General features: G+C 40.0%; 1 protein-coding gene across 1 annotated transcript in view; it reads left to right on the top strand.

The window, feature by feature from the left end:
- The window catches only part of PDCD1LG2 (programmed cell death 1 ligand 2), a 66,885-nt gene extending 52,170 nt beyond the window's left edge, over nucleotides 1-14,715 (top strand). The window contains exon 6 of the mRNA XM_077148258.1: nucleotides 13,843-14,715. Coding sequence (XP_077004373.1) covers nucleotides 13,843-13,892 — 50 coding nt within the window. The 3' untranslated portion in view covers nucleotides 13,893-14,715. The remainder of the gene's footprint in view (nucleotides 1-13,842) is intronic.
- Nucleotides 14,716-27,582: the final 12,867 nt, after the last annotated feature.

Here is a 27,582-nt window from a genome sequence, read left to right as displayed (position 1 = left end):
GAAGGTATTTAACACCTCCCTTCGTTAGGCACTTAGTGTGTTTGGCACACCATAAGTGACTGATAAATATCAGGTATCATGGGTAATTCCCCTATGTGCCAGCCACTATCTCTTGCCAAATGTCTGCAGGAGAATTTCTCCTAAACCTTATGAGTCCATCTAAATGACTGCTGAGAGTGCAGTGAGCTATGTTTTCCAAGGAATTTCCAGCCTACGCATATAAACTGGGTGTAGGCATGAGTTTTGTATCCCAGGGCTCTTTACAGTTGCCACATCTCCCAACCAACTCAAACTGCCCACTAGTCCTCTACTATGCCTGGTATCACCCTTCTCAGAATGCCTTACTTCTGGGACCTCAATTCTCCCTGGCGAAACCCTGTCCATCCTTTGGATGCTGGCTCTGCCAGTGAATAATTTTTCTGATTTTCTCCAATTGAGCTCTCCTTCCTGTAATGCTCTCTTTGTCCCTCTCTGAGAGTGCTTAGCTTTGAATCATGAGGCCTGGAGCACATGTTTTATCTTTCTCGTAGATTGTAAGGTTTGGGAGGGCAGGGAAAGAGTGGGATTTTGTCACTCTTTTAGTGCCTCATGATTGGCCCTCAGACTCTTTATAATACTGAGGAGTTAACATTCTTATCACCTTAGTATGTTTGACTAAAAAGTATATAATAGGTGGTGTGATGGTGGCTCAGTGGCAGAATTCTCACCTGCCATGCCAGAGACCTGGGTTCAATTCCCAGTGCTTGCCCATGTGAAAATAAAAAAGTGTATAATGGCAATATTTAAAAGAATTCAATGAGTTCTAAATCTTTTTTTTTTTGAAGTACCTTTTACAAAGGGAGTGAAAATAGCATTTGGGAGAGTTTGAGGAATTGATAAAGACCAAACAAAATAAAATTACCCATGATCTCATAATTCAAGCACAAGTATCTTCATTTTTGCTGTTCTCTTTTGCTCTTTGACCATATATAAACTTTTGACTATAGTTGTAACTATATGCTACTATACGTAACTATATATAATTTATTATCTGCTTTTCAAAGTTATCTTTGTACCATAAGGTCATGTCTAGGTTGCTGCCTAGTCTTCCTGATTATCATTTTTGATGGCTGTGTAATATTTCACTGAGTAGCTGTGATAAAATTTAACCAACCGTTCCCCTATTGATGGCATGTTACAGTTGCTTCTGATTTTTTTTAACTTTTTTTATTAATTAAAAAAATTAACAAACAAAACATTTAAATATCATTCCATTCTACATATACAATCAGTAGTTGCATACTCATCATTTCTTAGTACATTTGCATCGATTTAGAAAAAGAAATAAAATGATAATAGAGAAAAAAAAATTATACATACCATACCCCTTACCCCTTGCTTTCATTTACCACTATTTCAAACTGAATTTATTTTAACATTTATTCCCCCTATTATTTATTTTTATTCCATATGTTCTACTCTTCTGTTGATATAGTAGCTAAAAGGAGCATCAGACATAAGGTTTTCACATTCACAGAGTCTCATTGTGAAAGCTATATCATTGTTCAATCGTCATCAAGAAACATGGCTACTGGAACTCAGCACTACATTTTCAGGCGATTCCCTCCAGCCTCTCCACTACATCTTGAACAACAAGGTGATATCTACTTAATGCGTAAGAATAACCTCCAGGATAACCTCTCGACTCTGTTTGGAATCTCTCAGCTATTGACACTTTGTCTCATTTTACTCTTCCCCCTTTTGGTAGAGAAGGTTCTCTCAATCCCTTGATGTTAATTCTCAGCTCATTCTAGGGTTTTTCTCAGTCCTTTGATGCTGAGTCTCAGCTCATCCCAGGATCTTTGTCCCATGTTGCCAGGAAGGTCTACAGCCCTGGGAGTCATGTCCCACGCAGAGAGGGGGAGGGTGGTGAGACTGCTCATCATATTGGCTGGAGAGAGGCCACATCTGAGCAACAAAAGAGGATCTCTTGGGGGTGACTCTTAGGCCTAAATTTTAAGCAGACTTGACCTATCTTTTGTGGGGTTAAGTTTCATGTGAACAAACCCCAAGACTGGGGGGGCTCAGCCTATAGCTTTGGTTGTCCCCACTGCTTATGAGAATATCAAGAATTCAACTTGGGGAAGTTGAATTTCTCCCCACTCTCACCATTCCCTGAAGGGGGCTTGCAAATATTTTTCCAGTCACTGATCAAATCATTCTGGGATTCATCGGGGGATCACTCTGGACAAACCAACAAAATCTCATGTGCTACCTGTGCTTCTGATTTTTTGTTATTTTATCTAATGGGATTTTGTGCTGTATATCTTCTATTTACCCTTTCCACCTGCCCCCTACCAGATCCACTCTCCAGTCCTTCCCACTCTGTTCAGTGCTCCAGGAGGTTGACATGTACTATGGACAGTATCAGTGGGCCCCCTTACTCTCTGGTTTGTGGTTGGGTTCATCCAACAGGTGCCACTGGCAGAAAATTAGAGGATGAGAGGAGGGTGATGTTTGGGTATTGATTCCCTAAGACTCCCTTTCTCTGTGATCACTGCTGGCTGACTGAGTCTCTTCAACAAAGTTCAGAGCCCCTGCCAAGTGACCCTCTGCCTGGGGTTCCAATAGCTGCTCCCCCATCTCACCTCTTCAGGCCTGGGTGCCTAAGCGTCCCCTCTCTTACTAGCCCTGGGATACTTCCCTATCTACTGATGTTCCCTATACTGTGTCCACACCTTTGAAAATAGTCTCACTACTAAATGTTCCTCAAGTTATCTTGTCCCATAAACAGACTGATATACAATGCTATTTCAGACAACACGTGCCTAATTTCCTTAGGCTGGATACCTGAAAAGGGAATTTTGCAGTCAAAGAGCGCAAATACTGTTCAGACTCTTGAAACGTTATCATTGAATTGTTTTGGAAAGGTTCTATTTACATTGCTACCAGTGTATCCTCCCAGCATTGAATGTTTTTAAAATATAATTTTGCTAATTCAACAGGTTGATAAATTACCTTTAAGTTATTTTAAATTTTCATGTTTTGGATTTCCCTCAAATTAGCTCCTAAATCATATTTCTTCCATAACCATTCTTACTTTGGAGTCACACCCAGGTTCAAATCCCCTTCTCTACTCCATGCACACTTTCTAGTTGTACAGAGTGTTTAGCCTTTCAGAGCCATTGATCTATATAGAAAAATTGTCATTAATTAATTTGCTTTTCAAATTACAGAAGAATTTCTACTCAAATTAACAAAATAACTGAAACTCAAAACTAGCACAGGATAGCTGAAGACCTATCTGAAATAAACTGCCACCGAATAAATATTATGCAAGAAGAAGCTATTACAACTTCACTGCGTTGCAGAGAAGAATGCTAATGCATAATATTCTGGATAAAAGTAGTGTGGGAAGTTGATGTTGACAAAAATGATAACTTTAAATACAGAGTTAATCATTCTAATCTTATTGAAGGAATTAAGGAGAAAGACAATATGGGTAGGCAAGACTGAAAATTTTACAAATAAAATAGAGAAGGAAGGAAATTCGGTAGTACTTGTATCAATAATTCACTAGGGAAAATAGAAAATAAAAGAAGGAAAGTATAAACTATAGACTGTAATTAGACTGTAGCACATGAATCTTTCAAATTTACTGTATCTGATCACATGGTAGGGGTCCAACTTATTGATTAATTGAGCAAGAAAATGAAACCCCCAAGATCCATTCACCTGCTAAATGGTCAAAAAAAATGAGTCAAATGAAGATGAGGATCATCACCCCAAATCTTTCAAATCTTTGATGAGGGTACTAATCTCTGTGATTTTCCTACAGAAGCAGATTTGCTTTTTGCTTTACCATCCCTGTGGTAAGGGAAACTACAACGGCTTCTATTTGGCCTTTCTACTCATACCCTTACTGCATGGGCGTAGCAGATTAGACATGTCTTCAAATTCTTTGGATCTTCTTCCATTGAGGATTGGGATACATGGCCCCACCCCTTGAAACTGGGCAGTTTCCACATATGGTTTGATCAATACAACACAGCAGAAATAGTAGTGAGCCAGTTTCCAGGCCCATGTCTTAAGAGAACGTCAGTTCCTACTTTCTGTCTATTGGAAAACATAATTTTCAAACTTCTCTGCTGTGAGGAAGCCCACGCAGCCCCATGGGGAGGCCCACATGGACAGGAACAGAGGCTTCCAGCCAGCAGCCATGGCTGAGCTCCCAGCCAACACCAGTACCTACTTGTCAGTGAGTCACCTGTTTCTGAATGAGCCCCAGTTTTAGCTGTTCCACCTGACTCCACATGAAACAGATGAACCATCTCCCACAAAGCCCTGCCCACATTGTAGCTACGTAACTGAAATAAATGAGTATGGTTAGTTGAAGCTACTTAATTTTGATAGATACTGAGACAGATAATGGGAACTGTGGGTCAAGGAGCCAATGTTGGAATCATGCCAGTTGCCAAGTGTTCTAAATGTATATTTAGAAACAGAGAAAATAATTCTAGAGTGGGTCCGAAAACGTACTAGACCCATGGTGAGATGGAACTGGCATCATTCCACCATTTATTACCTGAACACCAAAAGCCATCATTTTAGCAAGGACCAAGGGTCCCTAGGGATTGGCATCAATTCAGAGCGGGGTTTAGGAAGTCCTGAAAAGTTGGGGTATCTTTCTTCCTCCAGTGCACCAACACCTTAGCAAGTGGCATCAAGGCTCTTTGGGGATGGCTTGGAGGAAGATCTATAGCAGGTTTCTGTGGCATTGTTGCAGGGTTCTTGCTCAAGGAGTCTCATCTTCTCTTCCAATCAGGGGCTTCAGATCTTTGAATTGTTAAGGACTGGGAATTTGGGGAAGACATGATTCTCAAGTGTCAGAACTCAAGGCAGGATTCTATCCTATAGATTAAATAATGCTTTCATAGACTGCCCATCTATTGAATTCCTAAAGCCACCACAAAAGATTCCTGTGCATAAAAATTCTGATTGCTACTCTGGGATCTCAACATCTACACTGAAATTAGAAACTTATTTCAGTGACAGGATTTCCCACCATCATCCTTGGCCTACAGAAAACAGCCACCAGGACGTTTTTAAGGATGACAGGCTCCCCTCATTAATGTACTTCTCAGTGCTTTAGTAAAGGGAATATCCCTTGGGCCCTTTCAGAGTCCAGTGGGGTAAAAGAAGGTGCATAGGTTACACATGATAAGTTATTCCAGTATCCCTATGTCTTTAAGCCTTCAGGATCCTTTCTATATATTATGCCCAGCAACTGTGCAAACAGAGCCATTCCCAGCTACTCAAGTTAATACAAGATGAGCAACTTGATTAATGGATTAATAATCATTGAATTGTATACATGAAACTGGTGAACTTTATAGTATGTACATTACACTTCAATAAAGTTGCTTAAAACAGAGTTTTAAAAGAAAGCACAACATTCTAGCCACCATTCCCTACCCTTCACCCCATCCTGATTCTATCTTTACCAAGAAATCTAATTATAATTTTACTACTCATATATAATTTTCTATAGAAACAGAATGTTCCGAAGCAACTTCTGATCTTCATGGCAATCTCTCTTATGAGTTTGGTTAGCATGATCTAGTTTTCAGTCTAATTCTGAGTGTCCTGAAAAAGATTGTTCTAGACCTTTAAGATAAGACTTCGGTGATGCTTCCGAGAAACTGTAACCCTATAAGGATACTTCATGTTGACTCCAGCTGCCCCCTATTACATATCTCGTCTATAACTCGGTGTTTTCAACAGCCAGCCTCCTTCTCTTACTTGAGAGAAGTAAAGTTAAAGAGAGCAGCATGTTTTGGGTTCAGTTCTGTTTGTTCTATAAAAATAGAATTCCATGTTAAAACAGCTGCAAGAAGTACGGAGGAAGCAACTAATACCTGGAATTTTGAGTTGTAGAAATTGAAGAGGAATATAATCAGGTTTTTGGTCAAATCAGGGAACTTCCCAGGGTCTCAAATTCTAACACATAGTGCCCCAGAATGCGTTGTTAAATTGGTGGGATCATAAATTGTTAGTGGCCATATAAATCAGTTCACTCTTTCGGGAAAGTTATTTGTCTAGAGATCAGGGCTGATAAAATGTACCATATTTTTTGTTCAAGTAATTCTACTTCTGGAAGTCTAATTAATCTAAGGGAAGAATCCAAAAGAAAAGAAAAAGTTACAGACGTGGAGTGGTTCATTGCAAATATGTAATAAAAAGCTCTGCCATACACTTAGTGAAAAAAAAAAGCAAGGTACAAAACTCCATATTTGCTATGATTATTCCTAATTAAAGAAAAAAGAGGGAATGAGACAAAAGACTGGGAGAAAGTATATTAAATACCAATAGATTTTGGTAATTTCTCCCCCTTCTCTATTTTACAAGTATTTTTGTAATTCAATGATAGCACTTTTGAAGAATATTATCTTAAGTGTCTTCTGTGATATAGAAAGCAGAGGTCTGTACAACTCAATGATTAATATGATGGTGTTTGGAAATAACAGTGGTATTCTCAGCAATATAAATGTTACCAGGAAACCAAATATTGGTCAACAGAGTTCTTTTAAAAATGTTTGAGAGGAAAATCTAAAAGCTCATATGTCTTCTTTCTCCCCCTTCCATCCGCTCTTTTACTTTCCCAACTCTAAAATTAGAATAGTGATAACCATGACTATTTCTTGGGTGATGAGATTACAGGCAACTTGGTTTTTCTTACATTTACTCTATATTTTGAAAGGGTTTTTTTTTTTAAGTGTATACAATTTTAATCAGAAAAATAATCTTTAAATATTAGAATATTTTAAATGAAGTATTTGGAAATTTTGGAAATTCAGTGTATGTCTACTGAAAATCAAAATGCCACACAAATGCTAAATTAATGATATTTTTCGCTAAATTTTGTCATGTACAACCCGTGTTTCTTCCCCATCTGTCAGGTGCAAATTTCACCTGTGTTTTTAAGGGCAGCTAAAGCAAAACTAAAAGGAAAGTTTAGTAAGTGAAAGTTTGAAAGGGCACTAGGGTTGCCAGCATCCTGTCTGCTTAATCAAACTTTGTATCAGTCTCTGCAGGCAACGCACGACTGGGCTGTGTGACAGAGCATATGACGCACATGTGACAGGACAAGCTGCTGCGTGTCCTTTCCAGTGAGAGCTCTAGGGAGTTGTCTTCAAGAGCGTTTTTCCCCCAAGGCAGAAAATCCAAGGGTGGGGAGTGACAGGGTTCTTTCTAAAACACAAGCTTTCTAAAAATGAAGAGAAGGAAGGAATGGCTTCTATGCACAAGTGCCAGAAATTTCTTTTTCTTTTTCTTTTTTTTTTTTTGACAAGCTCCAGCTGTATCCCCTGAGAGGCAGGCTTAGAGTTCAAACCCGGCATGTGCAGAGCTGTACTTTTCTGATTATTCATCAAGTTTTACTTTCTCAGTTGCTAAAACAAATACCATGCAATGGTTTGGCTTAACAACAGGAATTTATTGGCTCACAGCTGTGAAGCTCAGAGAAATCCAAAATCGAGGTGGAGGTGATACTTTCTCCCCAGAGACTGGCATTCTGGGGCTGGCTGCCAGCAATACTTGGTCCTTGGATTTTCAGTCACGGGACAACGCCTTCTTTCTCTTCAGATTCCTGTCGACCGTCCCGCTTCTTGCTGCTCCCTCTGTCTGTGGCTTTCTCCTTGTGCCCTCTAGTAAAGGGGGTAATGCCCATCCTGACTGAGGTGGGTCACACCTGAACTGAAGCAACCCCATCAAAAGGTCCTATTTACAATGGGTTCACACCCGCAGGAATGAATTAAGATTATGTTTTCTAGGGTATCTAGCTCCAAGCCTCCACGCTGATTGAGTGCCTTACCCAGCAGCATCGTTGTCCTCTCAGGACTCTTCAGGGGAAAGGCAGCTTTCTAGTCTCTACATTCTATCAGATTCTGCCTTGGAGGCTTGAACTCCCATAAGCATGTGTGAGGTGTAGTGAGGGATACCAAGCATGTATTATGTATGCTCCACCATGAGGAATAGATAGCAAGCTAGAGAAATACATCACATGCTGGAAAAACTGTGTACAAAGCCAGGGCACACACAAGTACCTGTATGATGAGTGGGAACAGACCATAAGATGCAAAGGAGTTGAGTGTGGTGGGAGCTCCCAGCGGAAGGAATAGCTAGGGAAAGCTCTGGGTCCGGAAGACCTTTGTGCTGGTTTGAAACTGTTATGTACCCCCAGAAAAGCCTTTAATCTAAATCCTATCCTGTCGGGGCAGACCCGTTTTAGGGTGGGACCTTTTGATGAGCTTGTTGCCATGGAGATGTGTATCGTTTTGAATAGATTATTTCCACAGAGAAGTAAGCCCACCCATTTGAGGTGGATCCTAATTAGCTTATGGAGTCCCTAAAAGAGCTGACACAGATCGCAGAAAGTTCAGATGTTTGGAGAAAGACTAAAGCTCAGCCAGAAGGCCACTGGAACCAGAAGCTGAAAGCAATGAAATCCGGGAGCAAGGGGCTAGCAGATGTCTCATGTGCCTCCCCATGTGACAGAGCAGTTTCTTAAAGTCCAGAAAGGCATGGAGGCCTAGAGGAAATGATCCCTAAAATTTAAAGTTTGTGCACACAGATGGATAAATGGGGGAGGTGTGTGGGAAGGGAAAAGAGGAGTAGGCCTCAAAACACACCCAGGTGGAGTCACCTCCTTTGCCTACAGTGACTGATCGTGTCTGGAGAAACACCCAGGGAGGCAGGCCCACTCCTAGCATGTTGTGGTGGTTTTCAGCTTTTTTATTACCCCCAAAGCACTAGAGGACAAAACCACACTCTCCCATCAATAGTGATGGCTCACTTCTGCAGGGGTTCCCAGCCATTAGGGAGGCATACCAGAATATCCCAGGGGGAGGTGGGAGGGAGGATTGATTTCATAAAGCTCCCTAATTGAGTGTTCCATGAGCCTTTCTAACCTGGCTTGACACTTATGGGAACAGGACTGAGTTGAATTCAGCTCGGCTTCTCACCAGCTACGTAACCATAGATAAGTGACTATCTCAGCCTTACATAAAACAATCACTCTTACCATGCAGCAATGTTGAAAGGATGGAAGAAAATGTACTGAAGCACCTTGCACAGTTGGGATATAGCCATATAGCTGGAGCTTAATGAATGATTAGATATATACTACAATAATAATTTGTTTTAAAAACTGTATTGTGAGATAACAGAATCTGCTCAGTCAGCCTGCCTGCAGAAGTGAAAATCATGTGATTCCCAAGAAATACGCTCTTAGTGCTGAAGCTGAGAATAAAAAAGAACCTGATGAAATCTTAACTGCTAGAATTAGGAAGCTGGGGCAAGTTGACAGCGAGAAGCTGCTATTTCTAAGATTCTAGGATTTTTAAAAAATTTATCTAGAAGGGAAATTTCAAATTTATGTTTGAGAGTTGACTATTTCAGGGAAAAAAATCTTAATAAGCTTTTTTTTAAATCGCATCAATGTAAAGCCAAGATCTTAATCTCAAATGGGAAGATTGAGACCATTCATTCATTCAACAAATATTTATTGAACATCTGCTACATTCACTATGCAAGGCACCTCCATAAAAGGAACTGAATATGTGAAAGCGTTGTGAGTGGAGCTGAAATCCTGAGACTGTGCTTCTGGGGGTGCTGAGAAGGGGATTGTGGCTAACTGATTCCTTTTGGCTGTGGGAAAGGTGAGCCCTGCCATGAGGAGCAGGTTGGTGGCTGAGGAGGTGATACCCCTTCCTTGGGGTGAAAGCAAAGAAAGTTCGAGGGGGCCCAGTTTGATACTTTTCTGCATTGTTATTTCTTTCGGTTATTCCCAGATCTCCTTCTGGAAAATTGTGTTAAATGTTACAGTCTGATCTTTGTTGTGGGGAATTGGGAGATGGACGACCACTGAGATACCAGTGTGGTTGGCTGAAGTAAGAATTCCATGGGGATTCCTAGAAATCCTTGGAGAGGAGAGGCTGATCAAAGGTTGACCTTCCTGCAATCATACAGGGGCTGAGGCTCAAGTTATTTGGGCATTAAAGTGACCATGTGACGCCTTGAAGGCAGGAGAAATGTGAACACCTCTTGTTCACAGATGTGCTGTGGCTGCCTCAAATGACCCTCACTAAAGCAGCTGGCCACTGTCCCACAATGCAAGACACTGAGCACAGTTTTCAGGGCATTGAGCCAAGGTAGCTCACTCTCCTGTTAATTCAGATAATATCAGAAATGCAAGTTACTTTGCAAGCTAGGGTACAAATGAACTATCTGACTTGAAGGGACAATGAAATGCCAACCCCTGGCTATTTCCTTTCAATCCTCTCTTCCGAATCTACCATCCACCTTTCCCCCAATCTTCCTCTTGGGCCCTGTTGTCCAAGTGAAAATGAAGAAAAAATTAGCAAGTATGGAAGCCTACTATGCTACTGCACAGGACGCCCTGTGTGAATTATTTCATTTAACCCTTACAACAACATGGTAAAATAAGTGGGATTATCCCTATTTTACTGTCGAGTAACTGGAGCTGAGAGTGTTATGTCTCAAGCGATACAACCGGTAAGTAGATAATTGTCCTGGGGTCCAAATCCAGGTTTGTCTAACTCCAGAGTTCTTCGTATCACACCATAAAGGAAAATGTATTTTAGGATCAGTCTAAGCAAAACATAACGAAAAAGAACAATGTAATGGGAGAAGTACATGCTATTCCCAAGCAAACATAAATAGAGGTCTGTTGGTGGAGACTGGCCTCTCACTGTCATTGGAATCTGAGCTGCAGGGGTTCAGACATTTCCTCTCCACTTAGGAAGCTGCCACAGAGGAAAAAGAAATGGTGAGAGGTGGTTTCTGCGAAGCTGGGCGAACCTGGCTAAACTTTCTTGGGCGATAGGAGGGGAGGGGCCACATTTGTCTGTCTTGGAGAACTCAGCCAGTGACCAGAATGTTAATACAGATCTGTGGGTGCAAATGCAAGTTGTCTTATACACATAAGCCCAACAGTTTAAGCTTAAAAAAGGCTACTGCCACTCCCATCCAAAATCATGTTTACATATAAATGCACATCTGTGTTCGTATCCCCTTTGCAACTTATTTTTAAGCTGTTTTACTGAGATATAGTCACACACCATATAATCCATCCAAACTATATAAGCATGGCTTTCAGTATTGTCACAAAGTTATGCATTCATCATCACAATCAATTTTAGAATATTTTCATTATTACGAAAAGGAAAAAACATTAGCAGTCACCTCTCGGTCCTTCTATCCTTCCCCAGCCTTACATAACCACTAATTTAATTCTGTTTCTATAAATTTATTTATACTTACATTTTGTGTAAATGAAATCATACAATATATAGTACTTTGGGTCTGGTTTCTTTCACTTAACATAATGACATAATGTTTTTAAAGTATTGTTATTTTTTCAATTAGAGAGGTTGTAGGTTTACGGAAAAGTCATGTAAAAAATGCATTTCCATATACTCCCCAACTGTTGACACTCTGCATTACTGTGGTACCTTTGCTACAACTGGTGAAAGGGTATTAAAATATATAAATATTAAAATATAAAATGTTACTGTTAACTGTAGTCCATAGTTTACGTTAGGTGTATTTTCCCACATATCACCCTATTATTAATACCATGTGTTCTAGTTTGCTAGCTGCCAGAATGCAATGTACCAGAAACGGTACATTTATTTATTAAGTTGTTAGTTTACAGTTCTAAGGTGGGGGAAATGTCCCAATTAAGCAAGTCTATAAAAATGTCCAAGTTAAGGCATCCAGGGAAAGATACCTTGGTTCAAGAAGGCCGGTGAAGTTCAGGGTTTCTCTCTCAACTGGAAAGGCGCGTGGCAAACATGGCGACATCAACCAGCTTCCTCTCCAGGCCCCTTCCTTCATGAAGCTCCCTGGGGGTTTTCTCCTCCTTCATCATCAAAAGTCGCTGGTGGGTGGTCTCTGTGTTTCTCTCATCATTCTGTTGTGGCTCTGTGGCTCTCTTCTCATTCTCAGAAAAGAACTCTCTCCACAATGTCTCCTCTTTTATAGGATTCCAGTAAACTAATCAAGACCCACATAGAATGGGTGGAGACACGTCTCCATCTAATCAACTTTAATACCTACAATTGATTAATTCTCGTCTCCGTGGAGGTAACTTAATCAAGTTTCCAACCTACAGTGCTGAATAGGGTTTAGAAGAAACTGTTGCTCCCACAAGATTGGTTAGGATTAAAACATGGCTTTTCTGGGGTACATAAATTCTTTCAAACCAACACACCATGTAATAGTGTCATATATTTGTTTTAATTCATGAAAAAATATTCTTATATTTGTACTATTAACCACAGCCCATTACCCACAACAGGGTTCGCCCTGTTATATGCTCCCATGTTTTATCTTCTAACTTTCCTTCTAGTAACAGACACGACCTTATACTTCCCCTTTCCATCACCTTCACCAACACACTACAGCACTCTTAATTACACTCCCAATAATGAACTACCATCACCACTACCTTTCCTACTTATTTTGTAATTTCCCTTCTTTCCTTACTTTTCTGTTCATCCTGAAATCTGTAGGAAGTGCGTAGATTTGTTCAAAAGATACCTGAGGAAGCTTGAAAGGAGAAAATTCTAAATGTGATCTCTATCTAATGATTAATTACAAATTCTTCTTTCCCTGTTCTCTTTACTCTTGTCTTTTCTTTTTTTTTCTAAAGCAAGCAACCAACAGGACCGCATGAAGCAGTCTTTAATTACTGCAGACTTTCTGGGAAGACAGATTAGAGGATCTACATTATATTTTCTTTCTGATGATTGCTGTGTGACTCTGAGTAAGATTTATTTTTTATAAGGCCATTATCTCAAAGATTAAGGATGCCTGTGGTGGCAGAAGGAAGGACCCAGATATTTGCGTGTTTCTTCCCCTGCTTTTCCTCTTTTCTGACCTACATCCTCACTTTTAGAGGAACTGAATACCTGCGGGGAAAAGGTAGAAGAATACGTAAGCAATGCTACCAACTTGTGGTAGGCATTTAAATTGGATTTTTTTTTTGTAGTCATATTGTAGAATTTGACTTAAAAACCAAAACAGACACTGTCATACCAACTTCTACACCTTTCCTCTCTATGTTTTGTGGCTACATGATTTTCTATCACAGACTGATAAAAAAAATTACAACCTTAAGTGTTTTCTGTGCTGATTTCCCAGAAATAGTTTGGGGAAACAGCATTATTTCTCTTTTGCTTTCCCCTTCAAGGACCTCCTAATGTACCTCAAAACTTACTCTCTTACTTAATCTTCCTTCTTTTGAGGGAAATTACACCACGTCCAGTAGGACACACCCCAGCTCTGAGTTCAGAGACTAACCAAAACCAGAGCCAGGCCTTCCGTTAAGTCCAAAAATGAAGTTCAACCAGTTCAGTAGCCTCACTTGAGCCTGGGTATTTTTTTCCCTTAAGAATTTTCCTTGGCGGAAAAGTCAGTGAAGCCCACATCCACAGGGAAGAGAAAAGAATGAGAAGGTCAGAGCCTCCCGGCTTCAAATCCTACTGTTCTGACGAGCTGCCTAGGGCTGGAGAGGGAGAAGATTTAGTATTAATTAGGTGCTTTTAGAGGCTTGAGGAAAGGCAAGAATCTCTTGAAAGATGTGAAAATATGCGGTTAGTAGGAAAATGCCGATATCCATACCTGGCAAAATCTTGAATAATTGGATGGTTGGATGAATGAATGGGCAGAAGGGACAAGCAGAAGAGATGAGGGTGAAGCAGGGCTGGGCAGAGTGGACAGTCCTTCATCCTCCTTTCTTCTAGGCTTTTTTTTCAGGGTTGTTTCCCTCTCTTCCAGCTGCCCCAGAGCGAGACTCTGACACTACCTCCCGGCTGAAGGCGTTTTGACCATTCCATCCTCCCAACCTTAGAGACTGCTGCACTAGTTCTATACCTCCTGAGTGGAGATTCAGGATAAGCGGGCCTGGAGGGTGAGAGGAAGGACTCCAGAGAAAAAAGGAAAAGGAAAGCAGAGGCGTCTACACTGTCTCCCTTCCTCTCTTAATTAACTGGTGGTTATGAGCAGGTTAGATTCTTCATGTGTCTGTCTTCCATAACCGCAAACTATAGTTGGTATCACTGAGGCATCCTAAAGGTAAGTCTGCTGATGGGAGTGAAAACAAAGGGAAATAGAGTGTAAGCAACATCTAGAGAATACAACTTGAATACACCTTCCAAGCAAGTCCTTGGTTCTCATTAGCTCTCTCCTAAACCAGTGCTACGAAGACTTCAACAAACTGAGCATCTTACAAAAATGAAGGTTCTGATTCAGTAGGCCCTGGGTGGGGCCCAAGATTCTGCATTTCTAACAAGTTCCCAGGCCTTGCCAACGCTGTCCTGTGGAACTGCACGCTCAGAATAGCAAAGACCTAGAGTCTAGAGACTAGACTACTTGCCGAGCCTGAGCCTTGGTACAGGGCTACCTCCACTGAGAGGAAGGGATGAGGTTTTTTAATTCATGACAAAGGTGCCCCATGAGCTAGCCTGTTTTTCTTTTCTGCCAGAGATGAATTTCTTGAGGAAGGAATCAAGCCTCGTTCATCTTTGTGTTCCCGTCTCCTAGCAGAGTGCCTCTCACAATTAAGTGTTCAATGAAATGTCTGTTGAATGAATGAATGATGAAAGAAGAAAATGGGGAGCTCCTGAGAGGAAGACACAGAAAATAATTTCGTATGGCCCTAAAGGTCAATCAACTAACCTGTAAGCAAGAGATGTGGGATACATTCATGTGCTGCTGAAAAGTCAGGGTCCCCAAAGCCCAATTTTGCTCAAAAAATTATAATAGCTGTCAGTGAAATGAAGGCAAAGGCTACAGTGAACATCTTCAGATGACTTTTATCAGAGCCAGCAAAGAGATGGGCTGCCCAGGAGCAACACCAAATTATCATGTCTGATCAGATCTAGGGGAAAATGAAGGGGGCTACTGAGAACAGCAGTTTCGATAGCAAATGCATCCTTAGGACAAGAAGAGACAGTAATGACAAAACCATGAAATTACACTAAGGTGCTGAATTCTGACCCCAAACAGAGAATCTGTTGGATTGCACTAAGGTTCTTGTTTTTTTTTTTTTTTGAGAAACAACAGCCCAGATGGAGAAGGGCCTTGAAACAATCTTAAAGGAGTGCTTATTTGAACTACTTTGAAAGAGTTCCTCAGTTGTTTCTATGTGAGTGTTTCTCTGACGATACTGTATGTTCCCAAAAGTGGGGACCAAGACTTAAACCTCTTTTATCTCCCTGGGACTGTGTGATACTCTGTGAAACACAGTAAGTACTGGGTTTGCAGGGAGTTTACAGTTGTTGGTAATGGTGATAAAATAAGGAAGTACTAAGTAATAATAATCCTCAGCCAAAATATCCAGAATTGCATTTTGGGAACGTGAAAGAGATTCCTCTGAGAAACGTACTGATACCTTGCAAAAACCAAACCTGGACTTCATCTTCTTACATCACTGTCTTGCTTTTATTAGGGCTAGCTACTGAAGATGCGATTGTGGTTATGCAGTGAGGGAACTGAGAATCTTGAACACGGTACATTTTCATGTGACTTCAGGATAAAATGCTATTCAAAACAAAACAAAACCTAACACATATGCCCCAAAACACATTCAAACACACACAGAAAAGAAAGTACGATAAGATCTCCAAATTTCCATTTGCTACCACAGTAGCAATCAGAAAGCTGTCAGAGCACTTTGTATCTACTATTACCTATTGGACCTTTTTATCTAAAGGACTTTCAGTCTACTTTTCTGGTATCTCCCTATGATCAGGGTGATACAGAGTCACTTTACTAAAGAAAAGAGATAAGTTTTTTTCTGACACATCACCAAAATGAAACTCAACACTGATAACCTCCCAAGAATCTATTGGGGTTCTACTGAAGTCAAGAATTGGGTAATTCTTGCAATTTTTTGTAAGGCAGTAAAAAATGTGCTGAGTTCATGTACATATTCCCTGGATCATTCCTGGAAAGCAAGCAATTAGTTAAATCCCCCTTTTTAAAAAAAGAAAATACCCCAATTAGGAAATACTATTTTAAAAAACAAATTCTATTATAAAAAATGTGCATTCATTTTTAAAAATTAGAGGGCATAGAAAGAAGAAAGAATGCTCAAATGCCATCAGTTGGACACTATCACTACTAATATCCTACTGTAGCTTTTCAAGCTGTAGAGGAAATCAACACAGGAAAAGCCATGCTTCCATATTCAGTAAGTGAACCAAATGCAGGCAACACTCTTAACGTTCTGAGGATCTGTGGGCTGGTGTATAAATATTCTGAAAATCTTACATCACAATTTAAGAAAATACGTGAATATCTATAATCACTTTCAATGGGTGAGGGTTCCAATTTCATGATCTGCTGCATTCTTATTTCTTCAAACAAGCAGAAAAGAGTTTTGTTTGCTTGTTTGTTTGTTTTTGTATGCTGTATGGCAGGGTCACATTTCATTATTTTCCATGTGAGTATCCTGCTATTGTAGCACCATTTGTTGAATTTTCTTTTCTTTTTTTTTTTTTTTTACATGGGCAGGCACCGGAAATCAAACCTGGGTCCTCTGGCATGGCAGGCAAGCATTCTTGCCTGCTGAGCCACCGTGGCCCGCCCATTTGAATTTTTATTTGTTTGTTTGTTTTTTGGGAAGTACATGGACTGGGAATCGAACACAGGTCTCCAGCATGGCAGGCAAGAATTCTACCACTGAGCCATGTGCACTGAAAAGGTATTTGATACACTTGTTTTCAAGGAATGCTGAAAGCATCTTCTCAGTTACTGCTTGGCACATGTACAACTTTTTTTAGGAAAGTTAGAGAAACCCCAGAATATTATTTTTCAAGCAAATAGTGATCTCTTCTGATGTCAGTGGTAAGACATTATAAGGCATTCCTTCTGACTGCCCATAACACTTTTCCTTCTTATATAACCTCACTATTTGGCTTCTTTAGCTGGTTCTTAAGAGAAATATGAAGTGATCTAACTTTTCTTGATGACCACACAGAAGGCTGCTGAATTTCTTACCGTACGATATGGAATTGCTTTGAAGCCAAGTTCTGAAGCTTGACTTATGCACACAAGAATGTGTGGCTTGGCTGTAAAAAAAAAAACAAACAAACAAAATGACAGCAACTAACCCAAAGTTCTTATCATGCATTGGGTACTATTTTACATGCTTTATATATTTAACTCATTGTGTTTCATATCATCCCCATTTGACACATGAGGCACAGAGAGTAAGTCACCCAAAGCCTCACAGCTAGTGAAGGCAAAGCCATGATAGGAACTCAACAGTCTGTCTCCAGGAGTCCATGCCTTTAGCCTCTATACATGCTTGTCTCATCTATCAGTTGGTTTCCCCAGTTGAAGCATTTCATTGATTCCTCCAAAGTACCTACCTCCCCCAATATGAATACTTGAGTAATGAATGTCAAATTTAAAAAAAACTGCATAGTCTAACAATTCCCTTTTCCAAGGTCCATAGGAGAAGCTTGCTGTTTGCTCACTCTGCATCTGCAGGGGCATGATAGAGACTAACACTCTGTCTGTATCACTACAGGGAAGAAGGGGGGATTTTCCTGTTCATTTAGCAAAAAGAATCTTTTAGCTGAAGGGGTTTCCTTCCTCCTTCCTCCACTGCCTCCAGCCATAGGTGAGGTCTTCTGCGTGTCTGTTTCACATGATCTGCCTAAGACAGAGTTAGGTCACATGCCTGTAACAGAGCAACTTCTGGCTCCAGCATCACTGCGCATGTCATCTTCAGGAGGAGTTTAAGGAAAGTATACAAACTCTGCTATACCTCATGAGCTTTCATTTCTCAGCTGGGAGTGTGACCAACGTAATGAAAGCAAAGAAAGAAACACTGAAGTCATTGTATTAATAATTCTGTTCTTTGGATGAGACAACATAAAACCTTGGGGTATCATGACAATGAATATGCAACTATGTGATGATATTGTGAATTGCTGAGTGTATGTGTTGGAAATGTTTGTGTTTCTTGTAATTTTTTTTTAATCAATAAAAAATTTAAAAAAAAACCTTGGGGTAGCAGAGCTAGAAAGGAAGTTAAATGTCACCCCACCACCACCACCATGTTTTACAGATAAGGCAATTGAGACACAAGGCTATGTGACATGCTCATGATAATACAACTAATTTGTGGCTTTTTAAAAATAATAATTTCTTTTTTGTCTTATTTTATTTAAAGGAAAAGAAAGAATAGAAAAGAAATGAACTAGCCTGTCTGCCTTCTAGAAATGATCCATGGAGTAAGTGCCTTTTTTATCGCTTTACAAAAACATCCCCTAATGCATCCTTCTAGGATCCCAGGGTTTTGATAGTGCCATGAAAATGGAAGAGGGCCTTGACTTCAGTCTCGATCCATTGTTGGCTGGTTCTGTGGCATCTGTTGGGTGCTGTGTCCCCTGCAGGCTGTAGAGATGTTCCCCAAAGGTCCTCTCTTTTGATCACGGGAATTCTTGACAGTGCCCTTTGGGCCAGCACAGTCAGACCAGGTCAGCCCAGATATCTGTATCTCTCGCCGCCAGAGGTCTCATCCTTTTAGGAGTCAGGTACAAGGCAGTGATCCGATTCCCAACTCTGACTGAACTTCCTGCAAATGTGTTCCTCCCAATTCCTTACCTTGTTAGTCTCAGGCATTCTCCCTCTCCTCAGAGTTAGGTTACTTCCTTTTCTCTTTCCCTCCAAAAGTCCAGTTCTCACCCTCCTAGAGACTTTCCAAAACAAAAGTGGAAACCACATCCCTGAAGCTAGGAAGCACTGACCTCTAAGACAATAAAGCCTGGGTTTTTAATCACTTTTTTTGTTTGTTTCACAGGAGCAGAAAACACGATCCCAGTTATCCTGAACCAATAGTTTGTGTAACTCTCTCTCTCTGATTAAAAATTTAATGAATCCGAGATTAGGGTGAGGTTAAAGTTAGGTTAAGGTTACAGTTAGATTTACGATCCTTCTGTCTGTTTCAGTTTTGCATTCTCTGCGTCCAGCACAAGGCCTGGAAAATACTAGTTATTCAATACATATTTGTAGATGGAAGGGAGAGGCTGAGGGGGGCAAAAGACTGACCAGGGTTCTGCAATGGCCCAACAGAAATAATATCATTTTTCTGGGGCCTGAGGACATGGAGAGACCAAGGTAGGGATAAGATCGAAAACTATTATGGAGAAATAATTGGCAGGAATTGGTCATTTGATATGGAGGATGCAAGGGAAGAGCCAAGGATGATTCTAAGAATTTTTCATTTGCCCACCTGAATATGATGTGAAAAATGTGAGAGGAAGATAGGGTTAGTTTCATCGGAAAGGGTGGAAGATTGTGGAGGGCTTGTGGCCAGTGATTATGGTTTAGTAACTGAAAGACATCCTGGGAGGACAGATTTCTGAGTCCCACCATTTTAAGCACATGGGAACCAGAAAACCAAAATAAAATTGTGAAGTTGGCATGGTTGTCTTCAGAAACTCTCTTCTCTTTTAGGTCTTAATCCAGTATACCCAGGTCTCTAATTTCCTGCCCATCTCTTTTCATCTACATCTGTTCTCAAGAAGTGATCTGTTAATCTCACTTGCATTAAACAAGAACTTTTGTTGAAACACAAGCTCATTCATGTTGGAATGATAATAGGGGAAGCCAAAAGAATGATAATAACTTAACATATGGCTCTTAATATGCGCCAGGCACGGTCCAAGCACCCATAGCTCTCAGCAACAATGGGAGGTAGGAATCATTTTACAGAAGAGGAAACGGAACCTGAGAGGCTAAGTGACTTGCCCAAGGTCATATAGCCAATGAGTAATGGAGGAGGAAATACAACCTGGCATTATGGCTCCAAAGTCCATGCTTATAATGGCTATGCTGTAAATGAATGAATAAGATGGAAATTTAGGAAGAGAGGAAATGGGCAGTATATTTTTGTGGGGGGCTCCTTCAGCAAGATTCAGCTCTCACTGTGCAGGGGACTGAATAGGCACACAATCAGTGTGCCTATAGACCGGTGACTCTGATGTCTGCCTCTGCCAAGAATTAGTCTTATGTAAGTTGCTTTCTCTCTTTCAGTTTCATTTTTCTCATACAGAAAATATGAAGAAATGACCTACATACAAAGTTATTCATTTTGTCAACATTTGTAATAGGAAATGACTGGAAACAAAAAGTTCCACTGATAGGACACTGGATAAACATTTTTAAAAAAAGACTGTATACCGATAAATTGGAATATAATGCAGCCATAAAAAGGAATGAGGATACTATGGAGCTATCTCCAGGATATAGTGTTCTGGGAAAAAGTAATGGTGCAGAACTGGGATACAGTGTGCTGCTATTTGAGTAAAGGAGGGTGAAGGTATATTTATATCCCTTTGTGCTTGTGTGTGCACAAATAGAGGAATCCTATAGAATCGGTTGCTACCAGAGGAGAAATAGGTGGGTGAGGAACAGGGAAGTAAAGAGGGAAACTGTCAGTTAGGATCGCAGCAGGAAAATACATGGCATACTCCAAAGGCATAATGGAGGAGAAATAATCATTTACCAAAGTGTTGACAGAGCTAAAGAACTCAACACGGTGTGACCATGCACCCCTGGATTAGCTACAGGGGGAGATCATTATTACCCGTAGCTCTAAGGAACAAAGGGAATAGGTAGTTACCTGAACCCAGAGAAAGCTGTAGGTATATAAGAGGACCCTGGACAGAAGCTGTAGCTTCTGAAGATGAAGCCAGCCACTGGTGACCTGTAGCCCAGCAGGGAAGGAGCTGGGAAAATAAATACCCAGACTGCATTCTCCTCCTGCCCTCGAACCTCTTGCCAATGCTGTCCAGTGGCCAAATCCTACCAGAAGCCAGAGTGCAGAGGAAACTGTCATGCATCCTTAGAGATGAGCCTCTCCCAGCTCTACGAAGGGTGGAAAGTGGATCTGGAAGACACACAGACAACATCCTTTTTTTTTTCCATCTTGTAAATGTAGAACTAAATGAATATACGACATTCTAAAAATAATAATTTTTCACATGTAAAAAAAGAAATTGAATGAAAAAGAAATTGAAAAATAAAACAACACAAGGGATTTAACTATCTGGTTTCTTAATCTCTTCCCCTCTCAAATTCTACCAAATTTCTTTGAAGCGCAAGTTTTTCATCTAATGACAATCCATGGCTCCACCTAGTGTCCAGGCGATGCCTCAATTGAGTTCTGAGCCCAGTCTCCTTGTAGGCGAATTCTGGGCAGCCAGGCCTTAAATCACAGGGGTGTGGACAGTTTTCACTGTACCTGCTTGGTGAATGATCCTGTCCCCTAAAAAGTAAAAATAATTATTTGAGGACATAGAATATCTGCTGCTTGTTATTAAACAACAGCAACAGCAAACCATAGTGGAAATGTACTTAAATTCAATGTTGAACTAAAAAATTATGATCTTTTAAAAATGTTTCAAACTGTTAAATAAATTTAGAGGTAAATGGCATGTAATCTAGGCCTGTAAATCTTCCAAAAGCCCACTTTTGAGTTTGTCATTCACCTGCTTGTATTTTTTTTCTAATTTTCATCTTAAACATTTTTATTTCTATCATTTCCATTTGATTTTTTTGTTATACTTCCATAGCTCTGATGAATCAAATGTTCTTAATGCAGTGGATCTCAACCCTGGCTGCAAAATAGTATCCCCTGGGGAGTTTTAATAAGTCCTTCTTGGAGATTCTAATTTAATTGGTTTTGAGAGGGCCTTGGACATCGCACTGGTATTTTTTTTTAAGCTCCCCAGGGATTGTAATGAGCAGCCAGGGCTGGGAGCCCACTTTCCTGATTCCTTGTTGCCCACTAGATACACTTCTTTCACTACCCAGGATGTGCTCACTTTCTGCTTTAAACAAACTAGGTCACTTGTAAAACAACTTCCTCCCTCTGCACCGTGGCTCATGTTGCACTCTCTATCTAGAGTTCTTTGCCCCCTGCCTCTATCTCAATTTTTCCAAGCCCACATTAAAGGCTATTATCTCCAAATATTCCCCTGCCCCCTATTCCCAAACAGATGTTTCTTCCTCCTTTAAATCCCTGAAGATTTAAAAAATAACTTTCGTTTTCTTTCTTAATTGAAAATGAATGCAATGATACAGTATTATTTTTTTACTTGTCATATTGACAGCAATAAAAAAAAGTCTAGTATTTCTGTCTTCAAGATTCATTCATGTTGTTGCATGTATCAGTACTTCATTCCCTTATACGGCTGAATGCTATTCCATTGTATGTATATGTCACATTTTTATCTCTTTGTCAGTTGATGAACACTTGGGTTGCTTCCATCTTGTGACAATTGTGAATAATGCCACTGTGAATATTGGTGTGCAAATATCTCTTCATGTCCCTGCTTTCAATTCTTTGGGGTATATACCTTATAGTGGGATTGCTGGGTTACAAGGTAATTCGGTGCTTAATTTTCTGAGGGCCACCAAGCTGTCTTTCACAGCAGCTGTACCATTTTACATTGCCACCAGCAATGAATGAGCATTCCCGTTTCTCCATATCCTCTCCAACACTTGCGATTTCTCATTTTTTTAAACCGCAGCCATTCAATGGGTATAAAATGGTTATTGAGATTTTGATTTGCATTTCTAGGATGGTTAGTATCTTTTCATGTCCTTTCTGGCCATTTGTATATCTTCTTTGGAAAGATGTCTATTCAAGTATTTTGCCCATCTTTTAATTTGGCTGTTTGTCTTTTTTGTTGTTAAGTTGAAGGAATTAGGATAAGCAAACTCACAGTCAGAATCTACCCCGATGGAATACGGAATGGGAAGTTAAGACTTAAAATGTACAAGGTTCCTATTTGGAACAACGGAAATGTTTTGGTAATGAAGGGTCATGATGGTCGCACCACATTGTGAATGTAATTAACAACACTGGATATATCTGAATGTGGCCAAAAGGGGAAATGTTAGGCTATAAAAAATGATAACAGAATAAAATTTAAAAAAAAATTCCATGGAACTGCACTACACAGTGAACCCTAAATTAGACCACGGACTATAGTTAATAGTACAATTATAAAAATGTGCTTTCGGGACTTCCGGAGAAGATGGCGGCTTAGTAAGACGCGCGGGTCTTAGTTCCTCCTCCAGAAAAGCAACTAAAGAAACAGAAACAATACAAAACAGCTCCCGGAGTCACGACAGAGACCAAAAAAGACAGCGTACCCCATTCTGGAACGGCTGAACGGGTAGGGAGAATCCACTGCTGTGAGATACCCGAGGGATGCACGTTTTCCCGGCTGGGGTGGCTGGCGTCTGGGGTCCCCTCCACGCAAGTGGCTCCCCGGTCTGACTGGGAACATTGGATAGCGGGGCCCTCCCGTCACGCTTGGCGTCTCGGGCCAGCTGGGCAATTTGGACCGGCACTCCCCCAAGCCACGGCCAGCGACCCCCGCCTCCACGCGCGGTTTCCCGGGCCGACTGCCCCGCAGACAAACGACCGCCACGAGCGCCACCTACTGGGCAGGAAAAGAAAAACAGAGCCCAGAGATTCCACAGAAAAACCTTTCAACCAGCTGGGTCCCACACCCAGGGAGATCTGATCAAATGCCCAGACACCAGCAGAAAATAATGGATGACGCTCGGAAAATTGAAGATATGGCCCAATCAAAGGAACAAACCAATAGTTCAAATGAGATACAGGAGCTGAGACAACTAATGCTGAATATACGAACAGAAATGGAAAAACTCTTCAAAAACCAAATCAATAAATTGAGGGAGGACATGAAGAAGATATGGGCTGAACAAAAAGAAGAAATAGAAAATCTGAAAAAACAAATCACAGAACTTGTGGGAGTGAAGGACAAAGAAGAAAAAATGGAAAAAACAATGGATACCTACAATGGTAGATCTAAAGAGACAGAAGCTACAATTAGTGAACTGGAGGATGGAACAACTGAATTCCAAAAAGAAACAGAAACTATAGGGAAAAGAATGGAAAAACTTGAGCAGGGAATCAGGGAACTGAATGACAATATGAAGCGCACAAATATACGTGTTGTGGGTGTCCCAGAAGGAGAAGAGAAGGGAAAAGGAGGAGAAAAACTAATGGAAGAAATTATCACTGAAAATTTCCCAACTCTTATGAAAGACCTAAATATACAGATCCAAGAAGTGCAGCGCACCCCAAAGAGAATAGACCCAAATAGGCGTTCTCCAAGACATTTACTAGTTAGAATGTCAGAGGTCAAAGAGAAAGAGAGGATCTTGAAAGCAGCAAGAGAAAAACAATCTGTCACATACAAGGGAAACCCAATAAGACTATGTGTAGATTTCTCAGCAGAAACCATGGAAGCTAGAAGACAGTGGGATGATATATTTAAATCACTAAAAGAGAAAAACTGCCAACCAAGACTCCTATATCCAGCAAAATTGTCCTTCAAAAATGAAGGAGAAATTAAAACATTTATAGACAAAAAGTCACTGAGAGAATTTGTGACCAAGAGACCAGCTCTGCAAGAAATACTAAAGGGAGCACTAGAGTCAGATACGAAAAGACAGAAGAGAGAGGTATGGAGTAAAGTGTAGAAAGAAGGAAAATCAGATATGATATATATAATACAAAAGCCAAAATGGTAGAGGAAAATATTATCCAAACAGTAATAACACTGAAAGTTAATGGACTGAATTTCCCAATCAAAAGACATAGAATGGCAGAATGGATTACGACCCAGCAATACCACTGCTAGGTATCTACTCAAAGGACTTAAGGGCAAAGACACAGACGGACATTTGCACACCAGTGTTTATAGCAGCATTATCTACAACTTCAAAGAGATGGAAACAGCCAAAATGCCCATCAACAGACGAGTGGCTAAACAAACTGTGGCGTATACCTACGATGGAATATTATGCAGCTTTAAGACAGACTAAACTTATGAAGCATGTAATAACATAGATGGACCTAGAGAACATTATGCTGAGTGAGTCTAGCCAAAAACTAAAGGACAAATACTGTATGGTCCCACTGATGTGAACTGACATTCGAGAATCAGCTTGGACTATATCATTGGTAACAGAGACCAGCAGGAGTTAGAAACAGGGTAAGATAATGGGTAATTGGAGCTGAAGGGATACAGACTGTGCAACAGGACTAGATACAAAAACTCAAAAATGGACAGCACAATAATACCTAAGTGTAATGTAACTAGGTTGGAACACTGAATGAAGCTGCACCTGAAATATGGTTTTTTGTTTGTTTGTTTGTGTGTTTGTATCTTTTGTTTTTGTTTTTTTCTTTTTCCTTTTTATATATATATATTATTAGTATTATTATTTTAATTCTCTTCTCTATATTAACATTCTATATCTTTTTCTGCTGTTTTGCTAGTTCTTTTCCTAAATCAATGCAAATGTACTAAGAAATGATGATCATACATCTATGTGATGATACTAAGAATTACTGAGTGCATGTGTAGAACGGAATGATTTCTAAATGTTGTGTTAATTTCTTTTCTTTTTTTTGATTAATAAAAAAATTAAAAAAAAAAAAATGTGCTTTCGTCAGTTGGTAAAAAATGTTCCATACCAATGCAAGTTGCTAATAATAGGGTGGTATATGGGAATCCTGTATTGTATGCATGATTGTTCTGCAAACACACAATTTCTCTAATAACGAAAAAAGTCTAGTTTGTCTATGAGGAAAATGAGCCTTCCCTGTATAACAGTGTAAATTGGTGTAATGGCTTTTAAGAACAATCTGAGCCAGCAATTCCACGCCTGCAAATTTATCCTATGCACAAAATTATACATGTGAGCAAAAATGCCGGTATAAGAATACTCACTGAAGCATTGTTCATAACAGCGAAAGATGGGAAATGACCAAAATGTCCTATTAGTAGACATTGTATAGACATACATAAGCTGACATTAAAAAAAAAAGAAATACAAGGTGCATTTACACAGGCGGATATAGAGCAATTCTAAAATATACTGTTACGTAGGGAAAAGGTCCAGTACAATATTATAGGCTGTTCCTATTTATGTGTTTTTTTAACAAAGGAATAAACATGTATATATCTATGTTTGCAATGCATTGAATATCTCTGGAAGGACACACAGCAACTGTTAACAGTGACTGACTCTAGGGAAACAAATGTGGGTAATTAAACTGGGATGGCAAAATGAGAAAAATCATGAACCTATCACCAAATACAAGGATTAAAACATTACCAATACCTTTACATCAACATCATATAGACTTTGTGCAAATTAGGAAAAGTGTTCCCTTCTTTGGATTGGATGCAACCCTGTACCAGGTGATCACTGCTTGGCAAACAGAACATGGGCTGGAGTACCTACCTCACTTCTGCCTTTGTGCTTTTTTATACATATATAAGTGGAACTATCCTGTACATATTCTCTTGTACTTTGCTTTTTTTACTCAAACTTTGTTGGTAGTATACACTAATAATTTTGCATGCAGTTACAGTACACCAATTTTCATTGCTATTTAATATTCCATTGTATGACTAGACCACAATTTATTTATCAGTTCTCCCACTGATGAATATTTAGGTTATTTCCATTTCTTTGCTATAATGCAGAGGGCTACCATGAACATTCCTTTTTTTTTTAAATTTTTTATTAATTAAAAAAAAATTATAAGAAACACAAACATTCCCAACACATACACTCAGCAATTCACAATATCATCACATAGTTGCATATTCATCATCATGATCATTTTCCAGAACATTAGCATCACATGAGCATTCTTATACACATCTTTTAATGCATATGTGCATATGTCTCGCTCCCAAGCAAGGAACTCATTGCAAAGCAAAAAAAGTATGTCATGGAATTGCCTCGTGGAATTCATTGTTGTTACCAGGTCTCCATTATCCTGAAGCAGTCAGCCGGATAGCATGGTGGAATGGCCTTTTGAAGATTCAGGTACATACCAGCTGAGTGGCAATATTTTGTGGGACAGAGGCAATGTCCTCCAGGTATGACCCCTCTCATCAGTGATGGTTTTCTGGGTGCTGTTTCTCCCATAGTCAGAATTCACTGGTCCAGGAATCAAGGGATGGAAATGGGTGAAGGTTTTGCTTTCTGTCTCTCAACTTTGGGCTCTGCTGGTCTAGAAGTTTCAGTTCCCAAGGGAAGAATGCTTCCTCCGGGGCACAGAGCAATGATTTCACTGAACTGGAATTTGAGACTGCCACCTGGCTATTTTATGCTCCTCATGTTAGTGAGTCAATAGATAAAGAATGAGGAGATTGTACTGGCAGTGTTGATTGAACCTATAAAAGAGAAACTGGGTGCTAACTACACAATGGGGGGAATGTCTGGAATGCAGGTGATCTCTTGGGGTGCCTATTAGCATTCCCACGTCCTGTGATTAATGAAAAACAACAACCTAATATAGGAAATGCTGTTAATGGCACAGACCCTTCAGGAATGAACATCACAGAGTTACACTACCAGGCAAGAATCCATGACCAGCTGAGGTATTTTCTGAGGGCAAAGGAATATGGAAAGGGTGGTAGTAGAAGAAAACGA

The sequence above is a fragment of the Tamandua tetradactyla genome, chromosome 2 (genome assembly GCF_023851605.1).
Source record: "Tamandua tetradactyla isolate mTamTet1 chromosome 2, mTamTet1.pri, whole genome shotgun sequence".
NCBI classification, from domain to species: Eukaryota; Metazoa; Chordata; class Mammalia; order Pilosa; family Myrmecophagidae; genus Tamandua; species Tamandua tetradactyla.
Note: the sequence above shows the minus strand (reverse complement) of the source record. Positions and strands in the feature narration are given on the sequence as shown.